The sequence below is a fragment of the Moschus berezovskii genome, chromosome X (genome assembly GCF_049115385.1).
Source record: "Moschus berezovskii isolate FMDL1 chromosome X, NW_MosBer_1.0, whole genome shotgun sequence".
In the NCBI taxonomy this organism is placed as follows: Eukaryota; Metazoa; Chordata; class Mammalia; order Artiodactyla; family Moschidae; genus Moschus; species Moschus berezovskii.
Window position 1 is genome coordinate 73,594,579 of NC_142488.1, and position 26,683 is coordinate 73,621,261.

A 26,683-nucleotide genomic window follows, 5' to 3' on the forward strand; every position below is an offset into this window, starting at 1 on the left:
CACAATGTGTCTATCATATTTTCTTTCATACTTAAATGCTACTTCTGAAGTTTAATTTTGAAAAATGTCCTCATTATAATTTTCCCTTAAACACAAGTGCAGATAATGAAGTGACACTTTTCCCACAATTAAAATACCTAAATATGCTATGTTTCACTTTAAATATAACTAAGAAATTGTAACTTTGTTTATGATTTATTTTGCTTTGCAGCCAATAACTGCAACTTATTCACCCATTGAACGTATATTTCCCCTTCAAGATGTGCCCATTCCAAATGAAACAGTACCTAAAAGATTTGAACATTTTTCTCTAGAAAGGCTCTGCACTCAAAGGTAAGTTTCACTGCTAATCAAGTCTATATATACATAATCTTAACTTGGAGTAGAATATAGAAATAGTAATTTTTCTACCATATTTTAGCATAATATTCAGTTTTCAAAATAATGATGCACTGACTGGATAAGGACAAGAAAATAGTACATTGCAAGGAAGTATCATATTCAGGTGAGTACTTTGAGGTGCACTGGAAAACAGTTAACATGAAGGTAAATGCAAGTGACTGTAAAATCTACACTAATTTTCTTCTGATTTGTTCACAAGAAACATAATGATGTCACATGCTTTCTAAAGTCTGATAGGAATATGTACTTTATAATATTCTCCTACAGAAGACTTTTGAACAGAGAAATAATGTATTTGCCAACATTTGATAAATATTTTTTAAGTATTCATATTTGTCTTTTCTTTAAGTAATAAAGCATCAATTGTCATGCCACATGATGAAGAAGGCACATCTGAAACAGAAGTTTCTGATACAAAAGTTTCTGGCAATTCAACCAGTTATTTTGACTATAAAAGTCTCCAAGACCTAACAATAATTGAAAGTGATGCCCCTCTGCTGACTTCTGGCTCTGAAAGCTGTGTGATTGATTCTGACTCTGACAGAGGCATTGGTATGGACTCTGACTTAGAACAGCACTCAAAAGACTCTGACTCAGTAACATGGGGGATGGACTCAGATTCAGAAAATTGCTCCATGGACCCAGACTCTCAGAAACACCTGCTGGAAGCAGAAAAATTCCAGGTAGCATCAAACCTAGAGCAGCACCTAATTGGAGGTGAACAATGCCAGCTGGAATTTGACTCTCTGAAACACCGTATGGACCCAGATTCAGAAAAAAGCTTGGCAGACTCTACTTCTGAAAAATATGTGATGGCTTCTGACAATGAAAGAGCCAGGATAGACTCATACTCAAAAAAATATCCCATGGCTTCTGCATCTGTGAAACACCTGCTGAAGGCAGAAAAATGCCAAATGGCCTCAGATTCTATAAAATGCTTCATGGAGTCTGAAAAAAAGTTAGTCTCAGATCAGTCTCTCAGATTGGAGACTGAACAACACTGGCTAATCTCTGCATCTGATTCATATGTGGTGGACTCATACATGGAAAGGGATGCAATAGACTCAGACTCTGCATCTGGGATATATCTGATGGGGGAAGGAAAACACCAGGAGATTAGATCTGAGAGACATATAATGGACTCTGACTTTGAACCATGTAGGATGGACTCAGACTCAAGAAAATATGAGCTAGCCTCAGCCTCTGTGAAATGCCTCATGAATGCTAACACATTCCAGTTGAGCACTGAAACTGAGAGGAACTATGTAGATTCTTGGTCTGTAAGACACACAGTGGACTTTGATTCTGAAATCCTGGATATAAGCTCTGATTCAGTGAATCCCATAATGAAGGCTGAAAATTGCCAAAGAGCCTCTGACAGAAAGATTCTGGATGGGCCTCAGGTATGAATCTGAAAGATACCTGACTGGCTCTGAAAGACAACAGTTGAACTTTGACTGTAGTAGATACTGGGACAGCTCTAGAAAATACCAATACAGATCTTCAAAATTTCAGGGTAGTTATGGAAGATGTCAAGATTACCTTCAAAAGCACTGGGATAAGTTTGAAAGACATCAAATAGACTCTGATTCTGAAAAACATAGAAAAGATTTTGAAAATGAAAGGTATCAAAATGAATTTGAAAGTGAAAGACATATACACATGATGGAGATGGAGCAGTCTCTGTTGCACTCTGAACATGAGAGACTTCAAACGGATGAAGAAAGGGGGAAATACCTCATAAAGTCTGACGGTAAAAAAGAGCACAAGATTGTATCTGACAATGAAAGACACGACCTTGACTCAGAAGATGAAGCACAACGACTTGGTGCTCGCAGAAAAGCTAACCGTCCTCAGGGTAAGCATAAATGTTTCTGGCTTTTGAAACCAATTTATTTTCAAGTTTAATTAATAACATGATGATACTTACAAAATGGCAGTTGCTTTAACAGATTTGGGCCTGAGATTATTTCATCAGAAATTCAGAGAAAAGGCATCTTAATCCTAGATTTTCAATTCACTTTGGAAAATTAGCAAAACTAACTGTCTTTAGTTATTAGTTTTATCATGATATATTAAAAGAAGGAAAATTAAAGAATTATTAATAAAAATGGTTATTCTAGCCTAGGAAACAGCATGTTGAAGTTACTTACCATGAATCTAGAATGAGTAAATAAAGATTATTCATAAACTTTTTGCAATTATTAGGAAAATAATTAGGAAGGCAATGGCAACCCACTCCAGTGTTCTTGCCTGGAGAATCCCAGGGATGGCAGAGCCTGGTGGGCTGCAGTCCATGGGGTTGCTAAGAGTCAGACACGACTGAGCGACTTCACTTTCACTTTTCACTTTCATGCATTGGAGAAGGCAATGGCAAGCCACTCCAGTGTTCTTGCCTGGAGAATCCCAGGGATGGCAGAGCCTGGTGGGCTGCCGTCTATGGGGTCGCACAGAGTCAGACACGGCTGTAGCGACTTAGCAGCAGCAGCAGTGTGGCAGGAGAAGGCAATGGCAACCCACTCCGGTACTCTTGCCTGGAAAATCCCATGGACAGAGGAGCCTGGTAGGCTGCAGTCCATGGTGTCGCTACGAGTCGGACACAACTGAGCGACTTCACTTTCACTTTTCACTTTCATGCATTGGAGAAGGCAATGGCAACCCACTCCAGTGTTCTTGCCTGGAGAATCTCAGGGACGCGGAAGCCTGGTGGGCTTCTGTCTATGGGGTTGCACAGAGTCGGACACGACTGAAGCAACTCAGCAGCAGCAACAACTATATAAATATTCAATGTATCACGCTTCTCTCAAAGTTATTACTAAAGCTTCATAAATTTTAATAGTTGGCATTTACCTTGTTAGTCATATTTACTTTATCACACTAAATCATTATAATTCTCCATTTCCTAAGCCATTTTATTAAGGTATATTTATTATGATATGTTATCATCTCATAGATATTTTTCATCATATTAGTCATTTTCTATTGAGTGTGAAAACATGTGAAGTGAAAAATAATTTGTCCCCAAACATTTTTTGAGTATATTTAAGTACTTAAGAGAAAATATCATTGTGCTCAAATTACAAATCCAATATTAGCAGCATAAGAAATTCTTTACTTTCTTTTACTGATTTTTGCAGCATTTGCTTTATCAGAACATTTCTTCAGCCATGTTTGAGGGGTTTCCTACTGTATATTATTAGTGGGCTTCCCAGGTGGCTCAAGAAGTAAAGAATCTGCCTTCAATACAGGAAACACAGGAGACTTGGGTTAAATCCCTGGGTCAAGAAGATCCTGTGGAGGAGGGCATGGCAACCCACTCCACTATTCTTGCCTGAGGAATGCCATGGACAGAGAAGCCTGGCAGGCTACAGTCCATAGGGTCACAAAGAGTTGGACACGCCTGAAGTGACTGAGCATACACACACACATTGTCATTATATTTCCTCAGGAAAAAGGAAGGAAAACCAAGAGTTTATTCCACTTTAAAGTATTGTTCTAAGAAAATAAATTGGTGATAATTTTACCTGATGCCCATGGTTTGGATATAAAATTAATTTGATGCTTACACTGAAATGCTAAGAAAACAGAAAGCAGTATATGATATTGACATTAGCTCCCAGCTCCTGTATGCCAGTCCAACATTCTCAAGGGAAGATCAATAAGTTAAAGTTTCTCCATCATGATGGAGAGATATTCTGTTAGGAAGTGAATGATCCCTGATCCTTGAGGACTTTTTCAATTCAGAGTTTATTTACTTGTCTGCAGTATAGCAATTCATTTTTAAATTATTTTTTGTTACAATAAAAAATGACTAAAAATTATTGCTTGTCATCAAAATTCCCAATAGTATAATTTTAATTTTATGTGATTTAATTTTTAGACCTCATTTATTGTGTTTTAATGGAATTTTATTTTTTTAAGTTTATTTTTAATTGGAGGAAAATTGCTTTACAATATTGTGATGGTTTCTGCTGTACAATAACACAAATATGCCAAATTATGTTTATATCACCTTCCTCTTCAGACTCCATCCTCTCCCTCATCCCACCCCTCTAGATCACCAGAGTACATAGCTGGGCTCCCTGTGTTAAACAGCAAACTCTCACCAGCTATCTATTTTACACATGGTAGTGTATATACATCTATGATACTTTCTCTATCCATCTTACTCTTTCCTTCCCCACTGTGTCCACAGGTTTATTCTCTACACATGCTTCTCCATTCCTTCTCTGCAAATAGGTTCATCAATGTCATTATTCTAGATTCCTTATATATGCATTAATATACCATATTTGGTTTTTCTCTTTCTGACTTACTTCACTCTGAGTGACAAGCTCTACGTTCATCCACCTCACTAGAACTGACTCAAATATGTTCTTTTTTTATGGCTGAGTAATATTGCATTGAATATATATAGCACAAATTCTTTATCCATTCATATATCGATGAACATATGAGTTGCTTTCATGTCCTAACTATGTAAATATCACTGCCATGAACATTGGGGTACATGGGCCTTTTTCAATTATGATTTTTTCAGCATATATGCCCTTTTCATCACATTCATGGAGTTCTCAAGGCAAGACTACTGAAGTGGTTTGCCATTCTTCTCCAGTCGACCTCCAGTTTTTCAGGCCCTGACTATCAGGAACATGCCCTTCAGCTGCTCCATGTAACTGGACAACATGCCCAGTGCACTGGTTGTCCCACTGCTGGTCTTTGGCATCTGGTCCCATTGTGTGTTTGTGCTAAGTCGCTTCAGTTGTGGGTGACTCTGTGCAACTCTTTGGACTTTAGCCTACCAGGTTTCTCTTCCCATGGGATTCTCCAGGCAAGAATACTGGAGTGGATTGCCATGCCCTCCTCCAGGGGATCGTCCCGACCCATGGATCAAACCCACGTCTCACATCTCCTGCATTGGCAGGCAGGTTCTTTACCACTAGCACCACCTGGAAAGCCCATCTGGTCCCATCGCTTCATGGCAAATAAATGGGGGAAAAGTAGAAACTGTAACAGATTTTATTTTCTTGGAATCCAAAATCCCTGTAGAGAGTGACTGCAGGCACAAAAATAAAAATATGCTTGTTCCTCGGAAAAGCTATGACAAACCTAGACAGTGTATTAAAAAGCAGAGACATCACCTTGCCAATAAAGATCTATATAGTCAAAGCTATGTTTTTTCCAGTAGTCACGTATGAATGTGAGAGTTGTACCATAAAGAAGGCTGAGGGCTGAAGAATTAATGCTTTCAAACTGTGGTGCTGGAGAAGACTCTTGAGATTCCCCTAGACAGCAAGGAAATCAAACCTGTCAGTCCTAAAGGAAACCAACCCTGAATAGTCATTGGAAGGACTGATGCTGAGGCTGAAGCTCCAGTACTTTGGTTACCTGATGCAAAGGGCTGACTCATTGGAAAAGACCCTGATGGTGGCAACAGGAGAAGGTGGGGACAGAGGATAAGATGGTTGGATGATATCACTGACTCAATGGACATGAGATTGAGTAAACACAGGGAGATAGTAAAGGATAGAGGAACTTGGCATGCTGCAGTGCATTGGTTCACAAAGAGTTGGACATGACTTAGTGACTGAAAAACAAGAGGTTATATGCCATGTCATGGGATTGCTGGGTCATATGATAGTTTTAATCCTAGCTCTTTAGGGAATCTCCATACTGTTCTCCATAGTGACTGTATCAATTTATATTCCCACCAACAGTGCAATAGTGTTCCCTTTTCTCCACATCCTCTCCAGCATTTATTGTCTGTAGATTTTGTTTGATGATGGCCTTCTGACTGGTGTGACATAATCTCATTGTAGTTTTGATTTGCATTTCTCTAATAATTAGAGGTGTTGATCGTCTTTTCATGTGTCTATCAGTCATCTGTATGTCCTCTTTGGGGAAATGTCTGTTTAGGTTTTCTACTAATTTTTTGATTGGGCTATTTGTTTTTCTTGATATTGAGCTGTATGAGTTACTTATATATTTTTGAGAATGATCCTTTGTCAGTTTTTTTTGTTTGCAATTATTTTCTCCCATCTGAGGTTTGTCTTTTAATCTTGTTTATTGTTTCCTTTTGTGTGCAAAAGCTTTTAAATCCCATTTGTTTATTTTTGTTTTTATCTCCATTACTTTAGGAAGTAAGTCAAAGAGGATCTTGCTTTGATTTATGTTGGAATGTACTGCCTGTGACTTTCTCTAAGAGCTTTATAGTTTCTGGCCTTACATTTAAGTCTTTAATCCATTTTGAGTTTATTTTTGTGTATGGTGTTAGGAAGTGTTCTAGTTTCATTCTTTTACATGTAGCTGTCTAGTTTTCCCAGCAACACTTATTGGAAAGGAAGTCTTTTCTCCATTGTATATTCTCAGCTCTTTAGTCAAAGATAAGGTGCTCACTGGTGTGGGTTTATCTATGGGCTGTCTATCTCATTCCATTGGTCTATATTTCTGGGGTTTTTTGCCAGTACCATACTGTCTTGATGACTGTAGCACTATAGTATGGTCTAAATCAGGAAGGTTGATTCCTCCAACCCCATTTTTCTTTTTCAAGGTTGCTTTAGCTATTCATGGTCTTTTGTGTTTCTATACAAATTGTGAAATTTGTTGTTATAGTTCTGTTAAAAATGCCATTTGTAGTATGATAGGCATTTCATTAAATCTGTAGATTGCTTTGGATAGTATAGTCATTTTCACAATATTGATTCTTCCAATCCAAGAACATAGTATATTTCTCCATCTGTTTGTGTTGTATTTAATTTCTTCCATCAGTGTCTTATAGTTGTTTGCATACAGGTCTTTTCTCCCTTCAGGTAGATTTATTCATAGTATTTTAAATTTTGTAGCAATGGTTAATGGCATTATTTGTTTATCTTTCTGATTTTTCATTGTTGCTATCTAGGAATGCAAGGGAATTCTGTGTATTAATTGTATATCCTGCCACTTTACTACATTCATTGATTAGCTCTAGTAATTTTCTTGTGCTATCTTTAAGGTTTTTTTCCTTAGTATCATATCGTCTGCGAACAGGGCTTCCCAGGTGCCTCAGTGGTAAAGAATTCACATGCCAATGTAGGAAATGCAGGAGACATGGGTTCGATCCTTGAGTCAGGAATATCTCCTGTAGTAGGAAATTGAAACCCACTCCAGTATTACTGCCTGGAAATTTCCATGGACAGAGAAGCCTGGCAGGCTATCATCCGTGGGATCACAAAGAGTCTGAAAGGACTGAGCAACTGAGCATACACTCATGCATGTGCAAACTTAGAGTTTTACTTCTTATTTTCCAATATGGATTAATTTTATTTCTTTTTCTTCTCTGATTGCTGTGGCTAGGACTTCCAAAATTACACTGAATAATAGTGATGAGAGTGGGCACCCTTGTCTTGTTCCTGATATTAAAGGAAATAATTTCAGTTTTTCACTGTTGTGAATGATGTTTGCTGTGGGTTTATCATATATGGCATTTATTATGTTGAGGTAGGTTCCTTCTCAGAGGAGGAAAGGCAACCCACTGCAGTACTCTGACCTGGAAAATCCCATGGATAGAGGAGCCTGGTAGGCTGCAGTCCATGGGGTCGCTAAGAGTTGGACACGACTGAGCGACTTCACTTTCACTTTTCATTTTCATGCATTGGAGAAGGAAATGGCAACCCACTCCAGTGTTCTTGCCTGGAGAATCCCAGGGATGAGGGAGCCTGGTGGGTTGCCATTTCTGGGGTCACACAGAGTCGGACTTGACTTCAGCGACTTAGCAGCAGCAGGTTACTTCTATGCCTACTTTATGGAGATGTTCTTTTTAATCATAAATGGGTGTTGAATTTTGTCAAAAACTTTCTCTACATATATTGATATGATCATATGGTTTTTATCTTTCAATTTGTTAATATGGTGTACCACCATGTTTCATTTGTATATATTGAAAAATCCTTGCTTCCCTGTGGAAAAGTCCACTTGATCATGATGTATGATCCTTTAAATGTGTTCTTGGGTTCTGTTTGCTAGAACTGTGTTGAGGATTTTTGCATCTTTGTTCATCGGTGATATTGATATGTAATTTTCTCTCTTTTCTGGCACCTTTGTCTGGTTTTGATATCAGGGTGATAGTGGCCAAGTATAATGAGGGTAGGAGTTTTCCTTCCTTTGCCATTTTCTGGAAGACTAGGAGCAGGATAGGAAACGGTAACCCACTCCAGTATTCTTGCCTGGAGAATCCCATGGACGGAGAAGCCTGGTAGTCTACAGTCCACGGAGTCGCAAAGAGTCGGACACGACTGAGCAATGGAACGGAACGGAACGGAGGAGCAGGATAGGTATTAGCTGTTCCAATGCTTTTGAACTGTGGTGTTGGAGAAGACTCTTGAGAGTCCCTTATACTGCAAGGAGATCCAACCAGTCCATTCTAAAGGAGATCAATCCTGGATGTTCATTGGAAGGACTGATGCTAAAGCTGAAACTGCAATACTTTGGCAACCTCATGCAACGAGTTGACTCACTGGAAAAGACTCTGATGCTGGGAAAGGTTGGGAGCGGGAGGAGAAGGGGACGACGGAGAATGAGATGGCTGGATGGCATCACCGACTCTGTGGACATGTGTTTGAGTGAATTCCAGGAGTTGGTGATGGACAGGGAGGCCTGGCGTGCTGTGATTCATGGGGTCGCGGAGAGTCGGACACGACTGAGTGACTGAACTTAACTGAACTGAACTGAAACATTTGGTAAAATTCACCTGTGAAGCCATCTGGCCCTGGGCTTTTGTTTGGAAGAATTTTGATTAAAGTTTCAATTTTTATTCTTGAGATTGGCCTGGTCATACTTTCCACTTCTTCCTGGTCCAGTTTTGAAAGGTCGTACTTTCCTGAAAAATTGTCCATTTCCTCTAGGTTGTCCATATTATTGGCGTATAGTTGCTGGTAGTAGTTTTTTTTTTTTTTTTTTTAATGATTTTAGTATTTCTATGTATGGCAACCCACTCCAGTGTTCTTGCCTGGGGAATCCCAGGGACGGGGGAGCCTGGTGGGCTTCCGTCTATGGGGTCACACAGAGTCAGACACGACTGAAGTGACTCAGCAGCAGCAGCAGCATGTTGTCTGTTGTAACTTCTCCTTTCTCATTTCTAATTTTATTGATTTGAGTCTTCCTTTTTCCTTAATGAGTCTGGTTAATGGTATGTCAATTTTGTTTATCTTCTTAAAGAATCAACTTTTAGTTTTTTTTTTTTTATTTTTTCTTTTGTGTTTGTTATTGTTTTTTTTTTTTTTTTTTCATTTATTTCTGCTGTGATCTTTATGATTTCTTTCCTTCTACTAACATTTTTTGTGTGCTTCATTTTTTTGTGCTTTTTTTGTCGGTTTTTTTGTGCTTCATTTTCTAGTTGCTTTAAGGTTATATTGTTTATTTGGTGTTTCTCTTGTTTCTTGAGATAAGCTCGTGTTGTGATAAATTTGCCTCTTAGCCCTGCTTTTACTGTACCCTATAGGTTTTGGGTAATCAAGTTTTCATTGTCATTTGTTTCTAGGTATTTTTTAATTTCCTCTTTGATTTCTTCAGTGACTGCTCTGGTTATTAAGAAGCATATGGCTTAGTGTCTCTGTGGTTTTACAGGTTTTTTTTTTTTTTTTTTTTTTCCTGTAGTTAATATCTAATTTTATAATGTTGAGGTCAGAAAAGATGCTTGAGATGATTTCATATTTTTTTTTTAATTTATCAAGGCTTGATTTGTGACCCAAAAGTGATCTATCCTAGAGAATGTTCCATGTGCACTTGAGAAAAAAAAATGAAATGTATTGTTTTTGAATGAAATGCCCTGTCGACATCAATTAGGTCCAACTGATCCAATGTGTCCTTTAAAGCTTGTGTTTCTTTATTAATTTTCTATCTGGATGATCTGTCCATTGGTGTGAGTGGGGTGTTAAAGTTTCCAACTATTATTACATCACAGTCAATTTCCTCTTTAATGGTTGTTAGCATTTGCCTCATGTATTGAGGTGCTTTTTTGTTGGTTGCATATATATTTAAAATTGTTATATCTTCTTCTTGGATTGATCCCTTGATCATTACATAGTGTCCTTCCTTGCCTCTTGTAATGATCTTTACATTAAAGTCTATTTTATCTGATATGAGTATTGCTACTCCCACATTTTTTATTTCCCTTTGCATGGAATATCTTTTTCCATCCCCTAACTTTCAGTCTCGGAGAAGGGAATGGCAAGTCACCCCAGTACTCTTGCCTAGAAAATCCCATGGATGGAGGAGCCTGGTAGGCTGCAGTCCATGGGGTCTCTAAGGGTCAGACACGACTGAGTGACTTCACTTTCACTTTTCACTTTCACACAATGGAGAAGGAAATGGCAACCCACTCCAGTGTTCTTGCCTGGAGAATCCCAGGGACGGGGGAGCCTGGTGGGCTTCCGTCTATGGGGTCACACAGAGTCGGACACGACTGAAGTGACTTAGCAGCAGCAGCAGCATCAACTTTCAGTCTATATGTGTCTTTTGATTTGAAGTGGGTCTGTTGTAGACAGCATATATACTATTCCTTGTCTTTGTATTCATTTAGCCAGTTTGTGTCTTTCGGTTGGAGCATTTAATCCATTTATATTTAAGGTAGGTATTGATATGTATGATGCTGTTACCATTTATTTTGTTTTGGGTTTGTTTTCATAGGTCTTTTCTTTCTCTTGTGTTTCCTGTCTAGAGAAGTTCCTTTAGGATTTGTGTAAGGCTAGATTGTTGGTGCTGAAGTCTCTTAACTTTTGCATATCTGTTAAAACGTTTGATTTTTCCATCAAATGTGAATGGGATCCTTTCTGTATAGAGTAATCTTGGTGTATTTTTTTTTTTCCTTTCATCAGTTTAAGTATATCCTGCCACTCCCTTCTGGCCTACAGAATTTCTGTTGAAAGGTCAGTTATTAGCCTTATGGGGATCCCCTTATATGTTATTTGTTGCTTTTCCCTTGCTGCTTTTAATATTTGTTCTTTGTGTTTAATCTTTGTTAGTTTGATTAATATCTTTCTTGGCATGTTTCTCTTTGGGTTTACTCTCTATGGGAGTCTCTTGCCCCTGAACATTTTTAAGAAAGTTTCCCTCTGAAATTCCCTCTGAAAGAAGGAATTCTATGTCTAAATAAACTCAACTGAATTTTTAACAACACTGTTTTAAATAGTATATACTTAATGTAAGTTCACTATTTCTAATTTTATTTTTTAATTAATGTTTATTGCAGTATATTTGATTTAAAATGTTGTTTTAGTTTCTACTGTACAGTGAAGTGAATCAGTGATACATGCAAATATATCCACTCTTTTTTATATTCTAGTCCCATGTAGGTCATTATAAAGAATTTAGTAGAGTTCTCTGCAGTACAGTTGATTCTTCCAGTTCCAGTTCAGTCGTTCAGTCGTGTCCGACTCTTTGCGACCCCTGAACCGCAGCACACCAGGCCTCCCTGTCCATCACCAACTCCCGGAGTCCACCCAAACCTATGTCCATTGTGTCAGTGATGCCATCCAGCCATCTCATCCTCTGTCGACACCTTCTCCTCCTGCCCTCAATCTTTCCCAGCATCAGGGTCTTTTCAAATGAGTCAGCTCTCTGCATCAGGTGGTCAAAGTATTGGAGTTTCAGCTTCAACATCAGTCCCTCCAATGAACACCCAGGATTGATCTCCTCTAGAATGGACTGGTTGGATCTCCTTGCAGCCCAAGGGACTCTCAAGAGTCTTCTCCAACACCACAGTTCAAAAGCATCAATTCTTTGGCGATCAGCTTTCTTCACAGTCCAACTCTCACATCCATACATAACTACTGAAAAACCATAGCTTTGACTAGACTTTGTTGGCAAAGTAATGTCTCTGCTTTTTAATATGCTGTCTAGATTGGTCATAACTTTCCTTCCAAAAAGCAAGTTAGTCAAAATGTTAATTGCTCAGTTGTGTCTGATTCTTTGTGACCCCATGGACTGTGGCCCAACAGGCTCCTCTGTCCATGGATTTCTCCAGGCAAGAATACTGGATTGAGTAGCCATTTCCCTCTCCAGGGTATCTTCCTGACCCAGGGATCAAATCTGTGTCTCCTGCATTGCAGGAAGTTTCTTTACCATCTGAGCCACCTGTGAAACCACCAGAGGATTTTCTTAGTATTTATCTGTTTTATATATTGTACATATGTGTCAATCACAGTCTCCCAATTTATCTGTGCCCTGTTTTTCCCCCTTAGTAGCCATGTTTGTTTACTACATATGTGACTATTTCTGTTTTATAAAGAGGTTAATTTTTACACTAGTTTAGATTCTAGATGTAAACCATGACATAGGATATTTTCTTCCTCTGTCTGACTTCATTCAGTCTGACAATTTCTAGGCCCATCCATATCACCACAAATGGCATTATTTCATTCTTTTTAAAGCCTGATTAATATTCCATCGTCACACCACATCTTCTTTATCTCTTCCTCTACTGATGGATTTTTATGTTTCTTCCATGTCCAGGCTCTTGTAAATAGTACTGCAAGGAATATAAGGTTGCATTTATACTGTAGAATTATGGTTTTCTCCCACTATATGCCAAGGAGTGTGATTGATTGATCATATTGTAGCTGTATTTTTAGTTTTATACAGAACTTCCATACCCTTCTCCACACTGTCTCTACCAGTTTACATTGCTACCAACAGTGTAGGAAGGTTTCCTTTTCTCCCCACCCTGTCCAGCATTTTTTGATGATGGTTATTCTGATCAGTGTGAGGTGATACCTCATTGTAGTTTTTAATTTTTTTTTTAATTTTTAGATTAATTTATTTTAATTGGAGGATAATTACAATATTTTTATGGTTTTGCCATACCTCAATATGAATAGGCCATAGGTATACATGTGTCCTCTCCATTCTTTGCATTTCTCTGATAATTAGTGATCTTTTCATGTGCTTCTTGGTCATCTGTATGTCTTCCTTGGAGAAATGTCTGTTTATCTCTTCGAACCATTTTTTATTGGGTTGTTCGTTTTTTGTTTTTATTCATATGGAGCTGCATGAGCTCTTTGTATATTTAGGAGGCTAGCCCCTTCTGGGATGCTTTTTTGCAGATATGTTAGGTTTTGTTTTTTCTTCTTTTTCTAGTTGTTTAGGTGCAAGGTCATGTTGTTTATTTGAAATTTTTCTTGTTTCCTGAGGTAAGATTGAATTGCTATAAACTTCCCTCTTACAAATGATTTTGTTGTATCCCATAGGTTTGGGATCGTCATGATTATGTTGTCATATGTCTCTAGGTATTTTGTGATTTCCTCTTTGATTTCTTCAGTGACCCATTGGTTGTTTACTAGCATATTGTTTACCCTACATGTGTTTATGTTTTTACAGTTTTTTCTTATAACTGATTTCTAGTCTCATAGTGTTGTGGTCAGAAAAGATGCTTGGTGCAAATTCAGTTTTATTAATTTGCCAAGATTCCTTTATGATCCAAGATGTGTTCTATCCTGGGGAATGTTCCATGTGCACTTGAGAAGAACATGTATTGTGCTGCTTTTGAATGGAATGTTCTGTTGATATCAATTAAGTCTATCTGGTCTAATGTGTCATTAAAGACTTGTGTTCCTTATTAACTTTCTTTGTGGATTATCTGTCCATTGGTATAAATGGGGTGTTAAAGTCCTCCACTGTTATTGTGTTACTGTTTGTTTCCCCGTTGATCTATATTGGCATTTCCCTTATATATTGAGGTACTCTTATGATGGGTGTATATATATTTACAATTGTTATATCTTCTTCTAGGATTGATCCCTTGATCATTATGTGGTGTCCTTCCTTGTCTTTTATAATAGTCCTTATTTTAAAGTCTATTTTTTTCTGATATGAGCATCGCTACTCCAGTTTTTCTTTTATTTCAATTCATATGGAATATATATTCCCATCCCCTCAATTTCAGCCTGTATGTACCACTACATGAAGTGTGTCTCTTGTAGAAAACATATACACTGTTGTTATTGTTTTTGTATCCATTCAGTCAATTTATGTCTTTTGGTTGGAGCACTTATTCATTTATATTTAAGGTAATTATTGATATGTATGTTCCTATTGCCATTTTCTTAATTGTTTTGAATTTATTTGGGTAGGCCTTTTTTCTTCCCTTCCTCTTTTGTTCTCTTCTCTTGTGATTTGATGACCATATTTAGTAAGACTCTTGTTCGGGTTGCTTTTGTGTGTGTGTGTGTGTGTGTGTGTGTGTATCTATTGTAGTTTTTGGGTGTATTCTTCCCATGAAGTTTTGATTTTAGCAGTATACAAGGTTGTTGTTTTAGGTTCTGGTCTTCTTCCCACCTAGAGCAGTTTGTTTTAGCATTTGTTGTAAAGGTAGTTTGGTGGTTCTGAATTTTCTCTTAGCTTTTACTTGTCTTTAAAGCTTTGACTTCTCCATAGAATCTAAATGAGGGTCTTTCTGGATAGAATATTATTTATTGTAGGCTTTTCCCTTTCCTCACTTTAAACATATTGTGCCACTCCCATCTGACTGCAAAGTTTCTGTTGAAAAATTATCTAATAACATTATGGTGATTCCTTTGTATGTTATTTGTTACTTTTCCCTTGTTGCTTTTAATATTTTTTTCTTTTTCTTTACTTTTAATTTGATAAATATGTGTCTTTGTGTGTTCTTTCTTGGTTTTTTCCTATATGGGAATCTCTGCATTTCCTGTATTTGAGTGAGTGTTTCCTTTCCCATGTTAAGGAAGTTTTCATATATAATATCTTAAAATATTGTCTTAGGCACTTTCTCTTTCTCTTTCGCTTTTCCTTATCCTACCCCTATAATGTGAATGTTGGTGTGTTTAATATTGTTCCAGAATTCTCTGAAACTGTCTTCATTGTTTTTCATTCTTTATTCTGTTCTGTGGCTGTTATTTCCCCCACTGTGTCTTCCAGCTCATCTATTCATCCTTCTGCTTCAGTTATTCTGCTATTGATTCCTTCTAGTTCATTTTTTACTCCTGTCATTGTATTGTTCATCTCTTTTGTTTCTTCTTTAAAACTTCTAGCACCTTGTTAAACATTTCTTATACCTTCTCAGTCTGAGACTCTATTCTTTTTCTGAAATTTTAGATCAACTTTATTATCATTACTCTGAGTTCCTTTTCAGATAGATTGCTTATTTCCAACTCATTTAGTTGTTTTTATCTTGTTCCTTCATCTGCAACATATTTCTCTGTTATTTTATTCTGTCTGTGTTTCCTTTCCATAGGCTACAGGATTGTAGTTCCTCTTACTTCTGGTGTCTGTTCCCTGGTGGGTGAATTTGGTCCAGGGGCTTGTGCAGGCTTCCTGTTAGAAGGGAGTGGTTCCTACTCTCTGGTGCATAGAGCTGGGTCTTGTTCATTTGATGTACAGGGTCATGTCAAGAAATGTGTTTTGAGGTGATTATGATCTCAGTATGTCTTTAGGCAGCCTGTCTTCTGATGGTTGAGTTTTGTATTTCTATCCTGGTGGTTGTTTGACCTGAGGCTTTCCTATCCTGGTGGTTGGAGCCTGCTGGTTGTTGTGTGGTGTCAGGACTTGGTGCTGAAATTTGAACTTATGTGAGAGTTCACTCAAAGTGTCCTTGCTCTCACAGTGAGTTATGATTCACCTTCACCTCCACAGGAGACCCTACAAGAACTCTAGGTAGGTATAGCCCAGTTTCCTATAGAAGTACTGCTTTGTGATGGGTGCCAGTGCTTGTGAGACCTTATGTGCCCTCCAAGAATGGAGTCTCTTTTTCCCCCAGCCCTGTAGACAGCTCCTGCACTCAAGCCCTGCTGGTCTTCAAGGGCAAATGCTCTGCAGGTTCTTCCTCTCAATGACAGACCCTCGGACTGCTTTGGGGAGATTTTTAATGTGAGAACATTCCTACATAGCAAGTGTGGATTTAATATTTTGGGGTAGGAGAATTGTTTTTAGTATAGATGTCTGCCACCTCTTTCCTCAGTGTATGCTGGCCATTATTTTCTTTATAGGAGGTGTGATTGATACTGTGGTGGACAAAACCCAAACTGGGTATTAAGCAGGGCCTTCTGTTTGCTCTATGGTTGTCATTGCCCTATCAGAGGTGGGGTCTGCTCACTAGTTATTGGAATAGAGGTCCCTAGATCTGTTTCTTAGCTGTTTCTGATCTCAGTATAAGGTAAATTAGGACTGGAACACTACCACTGGAAGGGAAATCACTATTTCTCTTCTGGACTTCTTCATCTGTGGATGTTCTCTGTTATGTGTCACCTTTCATCTGTTGTGTGAACTCTCATATTACGCTGCTGTTGAAACTGCTCTCAACTCCACCTTAACTGTGGGCATGCCAGCAATTGGTCCTGGTTCAAGATACATTTAGAAAAGGTAAAGAAACCAGAGATCAAATTGCCAACATCTGTTGTATCATAGAAAAAGCAAGAAAATTCCAGAAAAATCTACTTCTGCTCCATTGACTATACAATAAAGACAATAAAGCCTTTCACTGTGTGGATCACAACAAACTATGGAAAATTCTTAAAGAAATGAGCATATCAGATCACTTTACCTGCTTCATGTATGCATACGGAAATCTGTATGCAGGTCAAGAAGCAACAGTTAGAACCGGGTATGGAACAATGGACTGCGTTAAAATTGGGTAAGGAGTATGTCAAGGCTGTATATTGTCACCCAGCTTATTTAACTTATATGCAGAATACATCTTGCAAACTGTCAGGATGGATGAAGCACAAGCTGGAATCAAGATTGCTGACAGAAATACCAATAACCTCAGATATGCAGATGACACCACCCTTATGGCAGAAGTGAAGAGAAACTAAAGAACTTCTTGATGAAGGTGAAAGAGGAAAATGAAAAAGCTGGTTTAAACATCAACGTTCAAAAAACTAGTATCATGACATCCGGTCCCATCACCTCATAGCAAATAGATGGGGAGACTGGAAATAGTGAGACTTTATATTCTTGGGCTCCAAAATCACTGCAGATGGTGACTGAAGCCATGAAATTAAAAGACACTTGCTCCCTGGAAGAAAATCTATGACCAACCTAGACAGCATACTAAAAAGCAGAGACATTACTTTGTCAACAAAGATCTGTATAGTCAAAGCCATGGTTTTTGCAGTAGTCATGAATTGATGTGAGAGTTGGACTGTGAAGAAAGCAGAGGGCCGAAGAATTGATGCTTTAGAATTGTGGTGTTGGAGAAGACTCTTGAGAGTCCCTGGGACTGCAAAGAGATCTAATCAGTGAATCCTAAAGAAAATCAGTCCTGAATAGTCATTGAAAGGACTGATGTTAAAGCTGAAACTCCAATACTTTGGCCACCTGATGCAAAGAGCCAACTCATTCGTAAAGACCCGACTCATTAGTAAAGACCCTGACTCTGGGAAAGATTGACGGCAGGAGAAGGGGACAACACGGGGTAAGATGATTGGGTCGCATTACTGACTTGATGGACGAGTTTGAGCAAGCTCGGGAGATGGTGATGGACAGGGAAGCCTGGTGTGCTGTAGTCCATGTGGTTTATCAAGGCAGACATGACTAAGCAACTGAACAAAAACAACAATCTCTCAGATATTGTTTTCACCAGGCCACAAACATAGATCTACTGAAGTCAGGTGTCAAGATTGCTGTAGTCATGGATCAGAACCTACCATGGTTGCTATGGTGCAGTTCATACTCTAGCTTGGCACAACCCCCACACTTATGTCTCCACAAAGTCTATAGCTGTTAAAAGCTAGACCTGTCTTGGCTGTGGGACCACTCATTATCCATTAAGATGTTCTATAGGCACTGAGTTTACAAAGTCAGTTGCAGAGACGTCAGTTTGTAGTTTGTGTAACTGTGATAAGTTTAAGCCTTTCTTAGTTGCATGGGTCCAAAGCCCAACCTCTGTGTGTGATCCACCTACAGAGGTTTGCTCCAGAGACTACCCTGGAGCACACACATCTGTCCTGGCAAGGAGGGGACACAGAGGTGGTGGAATCCAGGGTCCCAGGATCCCCAGTGAGGACAGGGTACATGGAGTAGCCAGTGATCATGGGTGCAAGAGAACAGGCACCCAGTAGGGGCCTTTCCTAGTGTCTGGCCCTGGACCCAGGAGAGCTGGCCCTGGTAATGATGGGGAATGTTGGGGAGCCGGCTTGTGTGATAGAGCTGGCTCCAGTGGGAACCTTTCCTAGTGCCTGGCCACAGGTACAGAAGAACTGGCCTTGGTGGCAGTGGTGCATGTGGGGAAGCTGGCTGCCATAGGCTCTAGAGGGCCAGCCCTGTCTGCAGCCTTTCCTAGTGCCCAGGAAGGCAGGGGCAGCTTCACTTCTGTAGCATACTGAGTTTCTTCCAGAAGCAATCCCGGTTACAGGTTTTCTCACTCCTGTCCCCTTACACTGTCTCCTTGCAGCCAACAGCAGTCCTCTCCCTAGTTTGCTTTCCAAATGTCACGTTACAATACCCAGCTCCCACGCTCACCAGTGGACACACGTCTCGGGTTGGGACACAGTCGATCTGCATAGGTCTCTGTCCTGCCTGCACTATCCTCCAGTAGCTCCTGAAGCTCCCCTTCTCTCCCAACCAATCTCCCCACCAGGAAGGGAACTTCCTCGGATACAGGAACCACTCCTCTCCTTTAACTTCCCTGCCAGTGAGGCAGATCCTGTCATTCTTCCTCTCTTCTTCCTTTTCCCTTCTTTCTTTCATCCTACCCAGTTATCTAAGGGATTTTTCTTGTCTTTTTACGTGTTCGACATCTTCTACTAGTGTTCAGTCAGTGCTCTGTGAGAACTGTCCCATGTGTAGATGTATTCTTGATGGATGTGTCGGGTGAGATAAAATCCATATCCTGCTACTCCTCTACCATCTTGACTTCCTCCAGACCAGATATTTCCTATTTTAATAAGCTATTTTCCCACAGGTCTTACATTTTTTCCTATATAAAATTAACTTTTCCATGTTATATTCTGTTCAGTAGGGTAGGCTATTGGATCAAATTAAAAATGCGATATATGTTTTGGGGAATTTGCTAACACAAAATATTATCCAGAGGTTGCCCTTCTTGTCAGACAGGCATATTTATTGCAATATTTTCTTTCAAAAATGAGAGGAAACTGTTCATTGGATCATTTATATTCTCTGAGGAAAACTCTTATTTCTAGTTAAAAAAGCAAATTTATTGGGAAGAATTAACTAATGTGAGAAAAATTCTGATTTTCTCTTATAAAGCATTGTATTGTTAGGGTGGTGAGATAGGCATGCTACCTTTTATAAGGAAAGGGGGAAAATTCTTAAAAAAAGTTTTTTTCCACTGGATTTGAATTTAGTAACACTAAGTTAATGTTCTCCTAACCCCATATCATTCTGTTCTAATGAAGTAATATTAGCTATCCATTCTGTATGTGTGTGTGTGTGTGTGTGTGTTCAGTTGTTCAGACATGTCTCACTCTTTGTGACTCCATGAACTCCTCTGTCCCTGACACTTTTTAAATTAATTAATTTATTTTAATTGGAGGCTAATTACTTTACAATATTGTAGTGGTTTTTGCCATAAATGGACATGAATCAGCCATGGATGTACATGTGTCCCCCATCCTGAACTCCCCTCCTATGTACCTCCCCATCCCTATTCTCTCTAATCATCCCACCCTCGCCTTCTCCCACAGAGTCCAAAAGTCTTCGCTACACATGTGTCTCTTTTTCTGTATTGCATATAGGGTCATGGTTACATTTTTCTAAATTCCATGTATATGCCTTAGTATACTGTATTGGTATTTTCTTTCTGACTTACTTCACTCTGTACAATAGGCTCCATTTTCATCCAACTCATTAGAACTGATTCAAATGCATTATTTTTAACAGCTGAATAATATTCCATTGTGTATAATATGTACCACAGCTTTCTTATCCATTCATCTGTCGATGGACATCTAGGTTACTTCCATGTCCTGGCTATTGTAAACAGTGCTACAATGAACATTGGGGTACATGTGTCTCTTTCAGTTCTGGTATCCTAGGTGTATATGCCCAGCAGCAGGATTGCTGGGTCATATGGCAGTTCTATTTGCAGTTTTTTAAGGAATCTCCACACTGTTTTCCATAGTGGTTGTATTAGGTTGCATTCCCACCAACAGTGTAAGAGGGTTCCCTTTTCTCCACTCCCTCTCCAGCATTTATTGCATGTAGACTTTTGGATAGCAGCTATTCTGACCAGCGAGAGATAGTACTTTGTGGTTTTGATTTGCATTTTTCTGATAATGAGTGATGTTGAACATCTTTTCACGTGTTTGTTAGCCATCTGTATGTCTTCTTTGGAGAAATGTCTGTTTAGTTCTTTGGCCCATTTTTTGAATGGGACATTTATTTTTCTGGAATTGAGCTATAGGAGCTGCTTGTATAATTTGCAGATTAATTTTTTGTCAGTTCCTTCATTTGCTATTATTATCTCCCATTCTGAATGCTACCTTTTCACCGTACTTATAGTTTCCTTCGTTTTGCAAAAGCTTTTAAGTTTAATTAGGTCCCATTTGTATATTTTTGCTTGTATTTCCATTACTCTGGGAGGCGGGTCATGGAGGATCCTGCTGTGATTTATGTCGGATAGTGTTTTGCCTATGTTTTCCTCTACGAGTTTTACACTTTCTGCTCTTACCTTTACATCTTTAATCCGTTTTGAGTTGATTTTTGTGTATGATGTTAGAAAGTGTTCCAGTTTCATTCCTTTACAAGTGGTTGACCAGTTTTCCCAGAATCACTTGTGATAGAGATTGTCTTTTCTCCAGTATATATTATTGCCTCCTTTGTCAAAGATAAGGTGTCCATAGGTATATGGATTTATCTCTGGACTTTCTACTTTGTTCCATTGATCTATATTTCTGTCCTTGTGACAGTACCACAATGTCTTGATGACCATAGCTTTGTAGTATCGTCTGAAGTTAGGCAGGTTGATTCCTCCAGTTTCATTCATCTTTCTCAAGATTGCTTTGACTATTCGAGGTTTTTTGTATTTCCATTCAAATTGTGAAATTATATGTTCTAGTTCTTGAAAAATACCATTGATAGCTTGATAGGGTCTGCATTGAATCTATAGATTGCTTTGGGTTGTATACTCATTTTCACTATACTGATTCTTCCGATTCATTAACTTGGTATATTTCTCCACCTATTTTTGTCATCTTTGATTTCTTTCATCAGTGTTTTATAGTTTTCTGTATACACGTCTTTTGTTTCTTTAGGTAGATTTATTCCTAAGTATTTTATTCTTTTCATTGCAATGGTGAATGGAATTGTTTCCTTAATTTCTGTTTCCCTTTTCTCATTGATAGTGTATAGGAATGCAAAGGATTCCTGTGTGTTAATTTTATATCCTACAACTTTACCATATTCACTGATTAGCTCTAGTAATTTTCTGGTTGAGTTTTCAATGTTTTCTACGCGGAGGACCATGTCATCTGCAAACAATGAGAGTTTTGTTTCTTTTCCAATCTGGGTTCCTTTTATTTCTTTTTCTTCTCTGATTGCTTTGGCTAAAACTTCCAAAATTATGTTGAATAGTAGTGGTGAGAGATGGCACTCTTGTCTTCTTCCTGACTTTTAAGGGAACTGCTTTTAATTTTTCACTATTGAGGATAATGTTTGTTCGAGATTTATCATCTATGTCTTGTATTATTTTGAAATATGTTCCTTCTCTGCCTGCTTTCTGGAGGGTTTTTATCATAAATGGATGTTGAATTTTGTCAAAGTCTTCCTCTGCATTTATTGAGATAATTGTGTGGAATTTATCTTTGAATTTGTTAGTATTGTGTATCACATTGATTTGTGAATATTTAAGAATGCTTGCATCACTCTAATAAAGCCCACTTGGTCATGATGTATGACCTTTTTAATATGTTGTTGGATTCTGTTTCAATTGGATCATATTCTTTGCAGCCAAAGAGGGAGAAGCTCTATAGAGTTAGCAAAAACAAGACCAGGACAGGACTGTGGCTCAGATCATGAACTCCTTATTGCCAGTTTAAGACTTAAATTAAAGAAAGTAGGGAAAACTACTAGACCATTGAGATATGACCTAAATCAAATCCCTTAGGATTTTTCAGTGGAAGTGAGAAATATATTTATAGGATTAGATATGCTAGATAGAGTGCCTGATGAACTATGGACGGAGGTTCGTGACATTGTATAGGAGACAGGAACCAAGACCATCCCCATGGAAAAGAAATACAAAAAAGCAAAATGGCTGTCTGAGGAGGCCTTACAAATAGCTCTGAAAACAAGAGAAGCAAAAAGCAAAGGAGAAAAGGAAAGATATAGGCATCTGAATGTGGAGTTCCAAAGAAGAGCAAGGAGAGATAAGAAAGCCTTCCTCAGTGATCAATGCAAAGAAATAGAGGAAAACAACAGAATAGGAAAAACAAGAGATCTCTTCAAGAAAATTAGAGATTCCAAGGGAACATTTCATGCAAAGATGGGTTCGGTGAAGACAGAAATGTTATGGATCTAACAGAAGCAGTAGATATTAAGCAGAGGTGCAAGAATACACAGAAGAACTATACAAAAAAAGATCTTCACAAACAAGATAATCACGATGGCGTGATCACTCACCTGGAGCCAGACATCTTGGAATGTGAGGTAAAGTGGGCCTTAGAAAGCATCACTACGAACAAAGCTAGTGGAGGTGATGGAATTCCAGTTGAGCTATTTCACATCCTGAAAGATGATGCTGTGAAAGTGCTGCACTCAATATGCCAGCAAATTTAGAAAGCTCAGCAGTGTCCACAGGACTGGAAAAGTTCAGTCTTCATTCCAATCCCAAAGAAAGGAAATGCCAAAGAATGCTCAAACTACCGCACAATTGCACTCATCTCACACGCTAGTAAAGTCATGCTCAAAATTCTCCAAGCCATGGTTCAACTGTGAACTTCCAGATGTTCAAGCAGGTTTTAGAAAAGGCAGAGGCACCAGAGATCAAATTGCCAACATCCGCTGAATCATGGAGAAAGCAAGAGAGTTCCAGAAAAACATCTGTTTCTGCTTCATTGACTCTGCCAAATCCTTTGACTGTGTGGATCACAATAAACTGTGGAAAATGCTGAAAGAGATGGGAATACCAGACCACCTGACCTGCCTCTTGAGAAACCTGTATGCAGGTCAGGACGCAACAGTTAGAACTGGACCTGAAACAACAGACTGGTTCCAAATAGGAAAAGGAGTAAGTCAAGGTTGTATATTGTCACCCTGCTTATTTAACTTATGTGCAGTGTACAACATGAGGAACGCTGAGCTTGAAGAAGCACAAGCTGGAATTAAGATTGCCAGGAGGAATATCAATAACCTCAGGTATGCAGATGCTGCTGCTAAGTCACTGCAGTCGTGTCCGACTCTGTGCAACCCCATAGACGGAAGGCCACCAGGCTCCCCCATCCCTGGGATTCTCCAGGCAAGAACACTGGAGTGGGTTGCCATTTCCGTCTCCAATGTGTGAAAGTGAAAAGTGAAAGTGAAGTCGCTCAGTCATGTCTGACCCTTAGCGACCCCACAGACTGCAGCCCACCAGGCTCCTCCATCCATGGGATTCTCCAGGCAGGAGTACTGGAGTGGCTTTCCATTGCCTTCTCCAGATTTGCAGATGACACCACCCTTATGGCAGAAAGTGAAGAGGAACTAAAGAGCCTCTTGATGAAAGTGAAAGAGGAGAGTGAAAATGTTGGCTTGTAGCTCAACATTCAGAAAACAAAGATCATGGCATCTGGTCCCATCACTTCATGGGAAATAGATGGGGAAACAGTGGAAACAGTGTCAGACTTTATTTTTTTGGGCTCCAAAATCATTGTGCATGCTGATTGCAGACGTGAAATTAAAAGACGCTTACTCCTTGGAAGGAAAGTTATGACCAACCTTGATAGTATATTAAGAAGCAGAGACATTACTTTGCCAACAAAAGTCCATCTAGTCAAGGCTATGATTTTTCCAGTGGTCATGTATGAATGTGAAAGTTGGACTGTGAAGAATGTTGATCGCCGAAGATTTGATGCTTTTGAACTGTGGTGCTAGAGAAGACTCTTGAGAGTCCCTTGGACTGCAAGGAGATCCAACCAGTCCATTCTAAAGGAGATCAGTCGTGGGTGTTCATTGGAAGGACTGATGCTAAAGCTGAAACTCCAATACTTTGGCCACCTCATGCGACAAGTTGACTCACTGGAAAAGTCTCTGATGCTGGTAGGGATTGGGGGCAGCAGGTGAAGGGATGACAGAGAATGAGATGGCTGGTTGGCATCACCGACTCGATGGACATGAGTTTGAGTGAACTCCAGGAGTTGGTGATGGACAGGGAGGCCTGGCGTGCTGTGATTCATGGGGTTGCCAAGAGTCGGATACGACAGCGACTGAACTGAACTGAACTGAACTGGTCCATAGTATCATTTAAAGTTTGTGTTCCCTTGCTAATTTTCTGTTTAGTTGATCTATCCATAGTTGTAAATGGGGTGTTAAAGTCTCCCAGTATTATTTTGTTACTGTTAATTTCCCCTTTCGTACTTGTTAGCATTTGCCTTACATAGTGCGATTCTCCTATGTTGGGTGCATATATACTTATAACTCTTATATCTTCTTGTATTGATCCTTTGATCAGTATGTAGTGTCCTTCTTTGTCTCTTTTCACAGCCTTTATTTCAAAGTGTATTTTATCTGATTTGAGTATTGCTGCTTCTGCTTTCTTTTGGTTTCCGGTTGCTTGAAATCTTTTTTCAGACCTTCACTTTCAGTTTGTATGTGTCCCTTGTGTTGAGGTGGGTCTCTTGTAGACAGCATATATAGGGGTTTTTGTGGGGTATTTTTGCATCTATTCACCCAGTGTTTTCTTTTGGTTGGGGCATTCCACCCATTTACCTTTAAGATAATTATTGATAAGTATGATCCCATTGCCATTTACCTTGTTTTATTAGTTTTAGTTTTTAAGCCTTTTCTGTGTTTCCTGTTCAGAAAAGATCCTTTAGCATTTGTTGAAGAGCTGCTTTGGTGGTGCTGAATTCTCTCAGCTTTTGTTTGTCTGTAAAGCTTCTGATTCTCCATCATATTTGAATGAGATCCTTGCTGGGTACAATAATCTGGGTTGAAGATTTTTCTCTTTCATGACTTTAAGTATGTCCTGCCATTCCCTTCTCGCCTGAAGAATTTCTATTAAAAGATCAACTGTTATTCTTACAGAAATCCCCTTGTGTGTTATTTATTGCTTTTCCCTTGCTGCTTGTAATATTTTCTTTGTGTTTGATCTTCATTCATTTGATTAATATGTGTCTTGGGGTGTTTCTACTTGGGTTTATCCTGTTTAGCACTCTCTACGTTTCTTGGATTTGGGAGACTTATTTCCTTCACCAAATTAGGGAGGTTTTCAACTATTATCTTCTCAAGTATTTTCTCATGGCCTTTCTTTTTGTCTTCTTCTTCTGGGACTCCTATGATTAGAATGCTGGCGCATTTGACATTGTCCCAGTGGTCTCTGAGGTTGTCTTCATTTCTTTCAATTCTTCTTTCCTTTCTGCTTCATTTATTTTCACCATTCTATCTTCCGCCTCACTTATCCTGTCTTCTGCCTCAGTTATTCTACTTTTGGTTCCCTCCAGAGTGTTTTTGATCTCAGTCATTGAATTATTTATTATTGATTGACTCTTTTTTCTTTTTTCTATGTCTTTGATAAACATTTTTTCGCATCTTCTCAATCTTTGTCTCCAGACTATTTATCTGTAACTCCTTTTTTGTTTTCAAGATTTTGGAATGTTTACTATAATTATTCTGAATTATTTTTAGATAGACTCCCTGTCTCCTCACCTTTTGTTTGGTTTTGTGAGCATTTATCATGGTCCTTTAGCTGCTGAATATTATCTGCTTTTTTATCTTGTTTAGATTACTGTGTTTGGGGTTGCCTTTCTGTAGGCTGGAAGTTTGTGTTTCCTCTTTATTGTGGAGGTTCCTCTGTGTGAGTTGTGTTGGAAGAGCAGCTTGTCAAGGTTTCCTGGTTAGGGAATCTTTTATCGGTGTTATGGTGGGTGGAGCTGGATCTCTTCTCTCTGGGGTTCAATGAAGTATCCAGTAGTGAGTTTTGAGGTATCTATGGGTTTCTTGTGACTTTTGGCCACCTGTACTTTAATGCTCAGGGTTATGTTCCTGCATTGTTGGAAAATTAGCATGGTATGTCTTGATCTAACTTGTTGGCTCTTGTGTGGAGCTTGTTTTCAGTGTAGGTATGGAGGCTCTTGAATGAGCTCTTGTCGATTAATGTTCCCTGGAGTCAGGAGTCTTCTGGTGGTCTCAAGTTTTG

At 38.9% G+C, this 26,683-nt stretch overlaps 1 protein-coding gene across 1 annotated transcript in view; it reads left to right on the forward strand.

The window, feature by feature from the left end:
- Positions 1–216: 216 nt before the first annotated feature.
- Positions 217–26,683, forward strand: part of LOC129563949 (uncharacterized) — a 55,993-nt gene continuing 29,526 nt past the window's right edge. The window contains 3 exon segments of the mRNA XM_088833946.1: positions 217–333; positions 752–1,780; positions 1,782–2,260. Coding sequence (XP_088690072.1) covers positions 771–1,780; positions 1,782–2,260 — 1,489 coding nt within the window. The 5' untranslated portion in view covers positions 217–333; positions 752–770.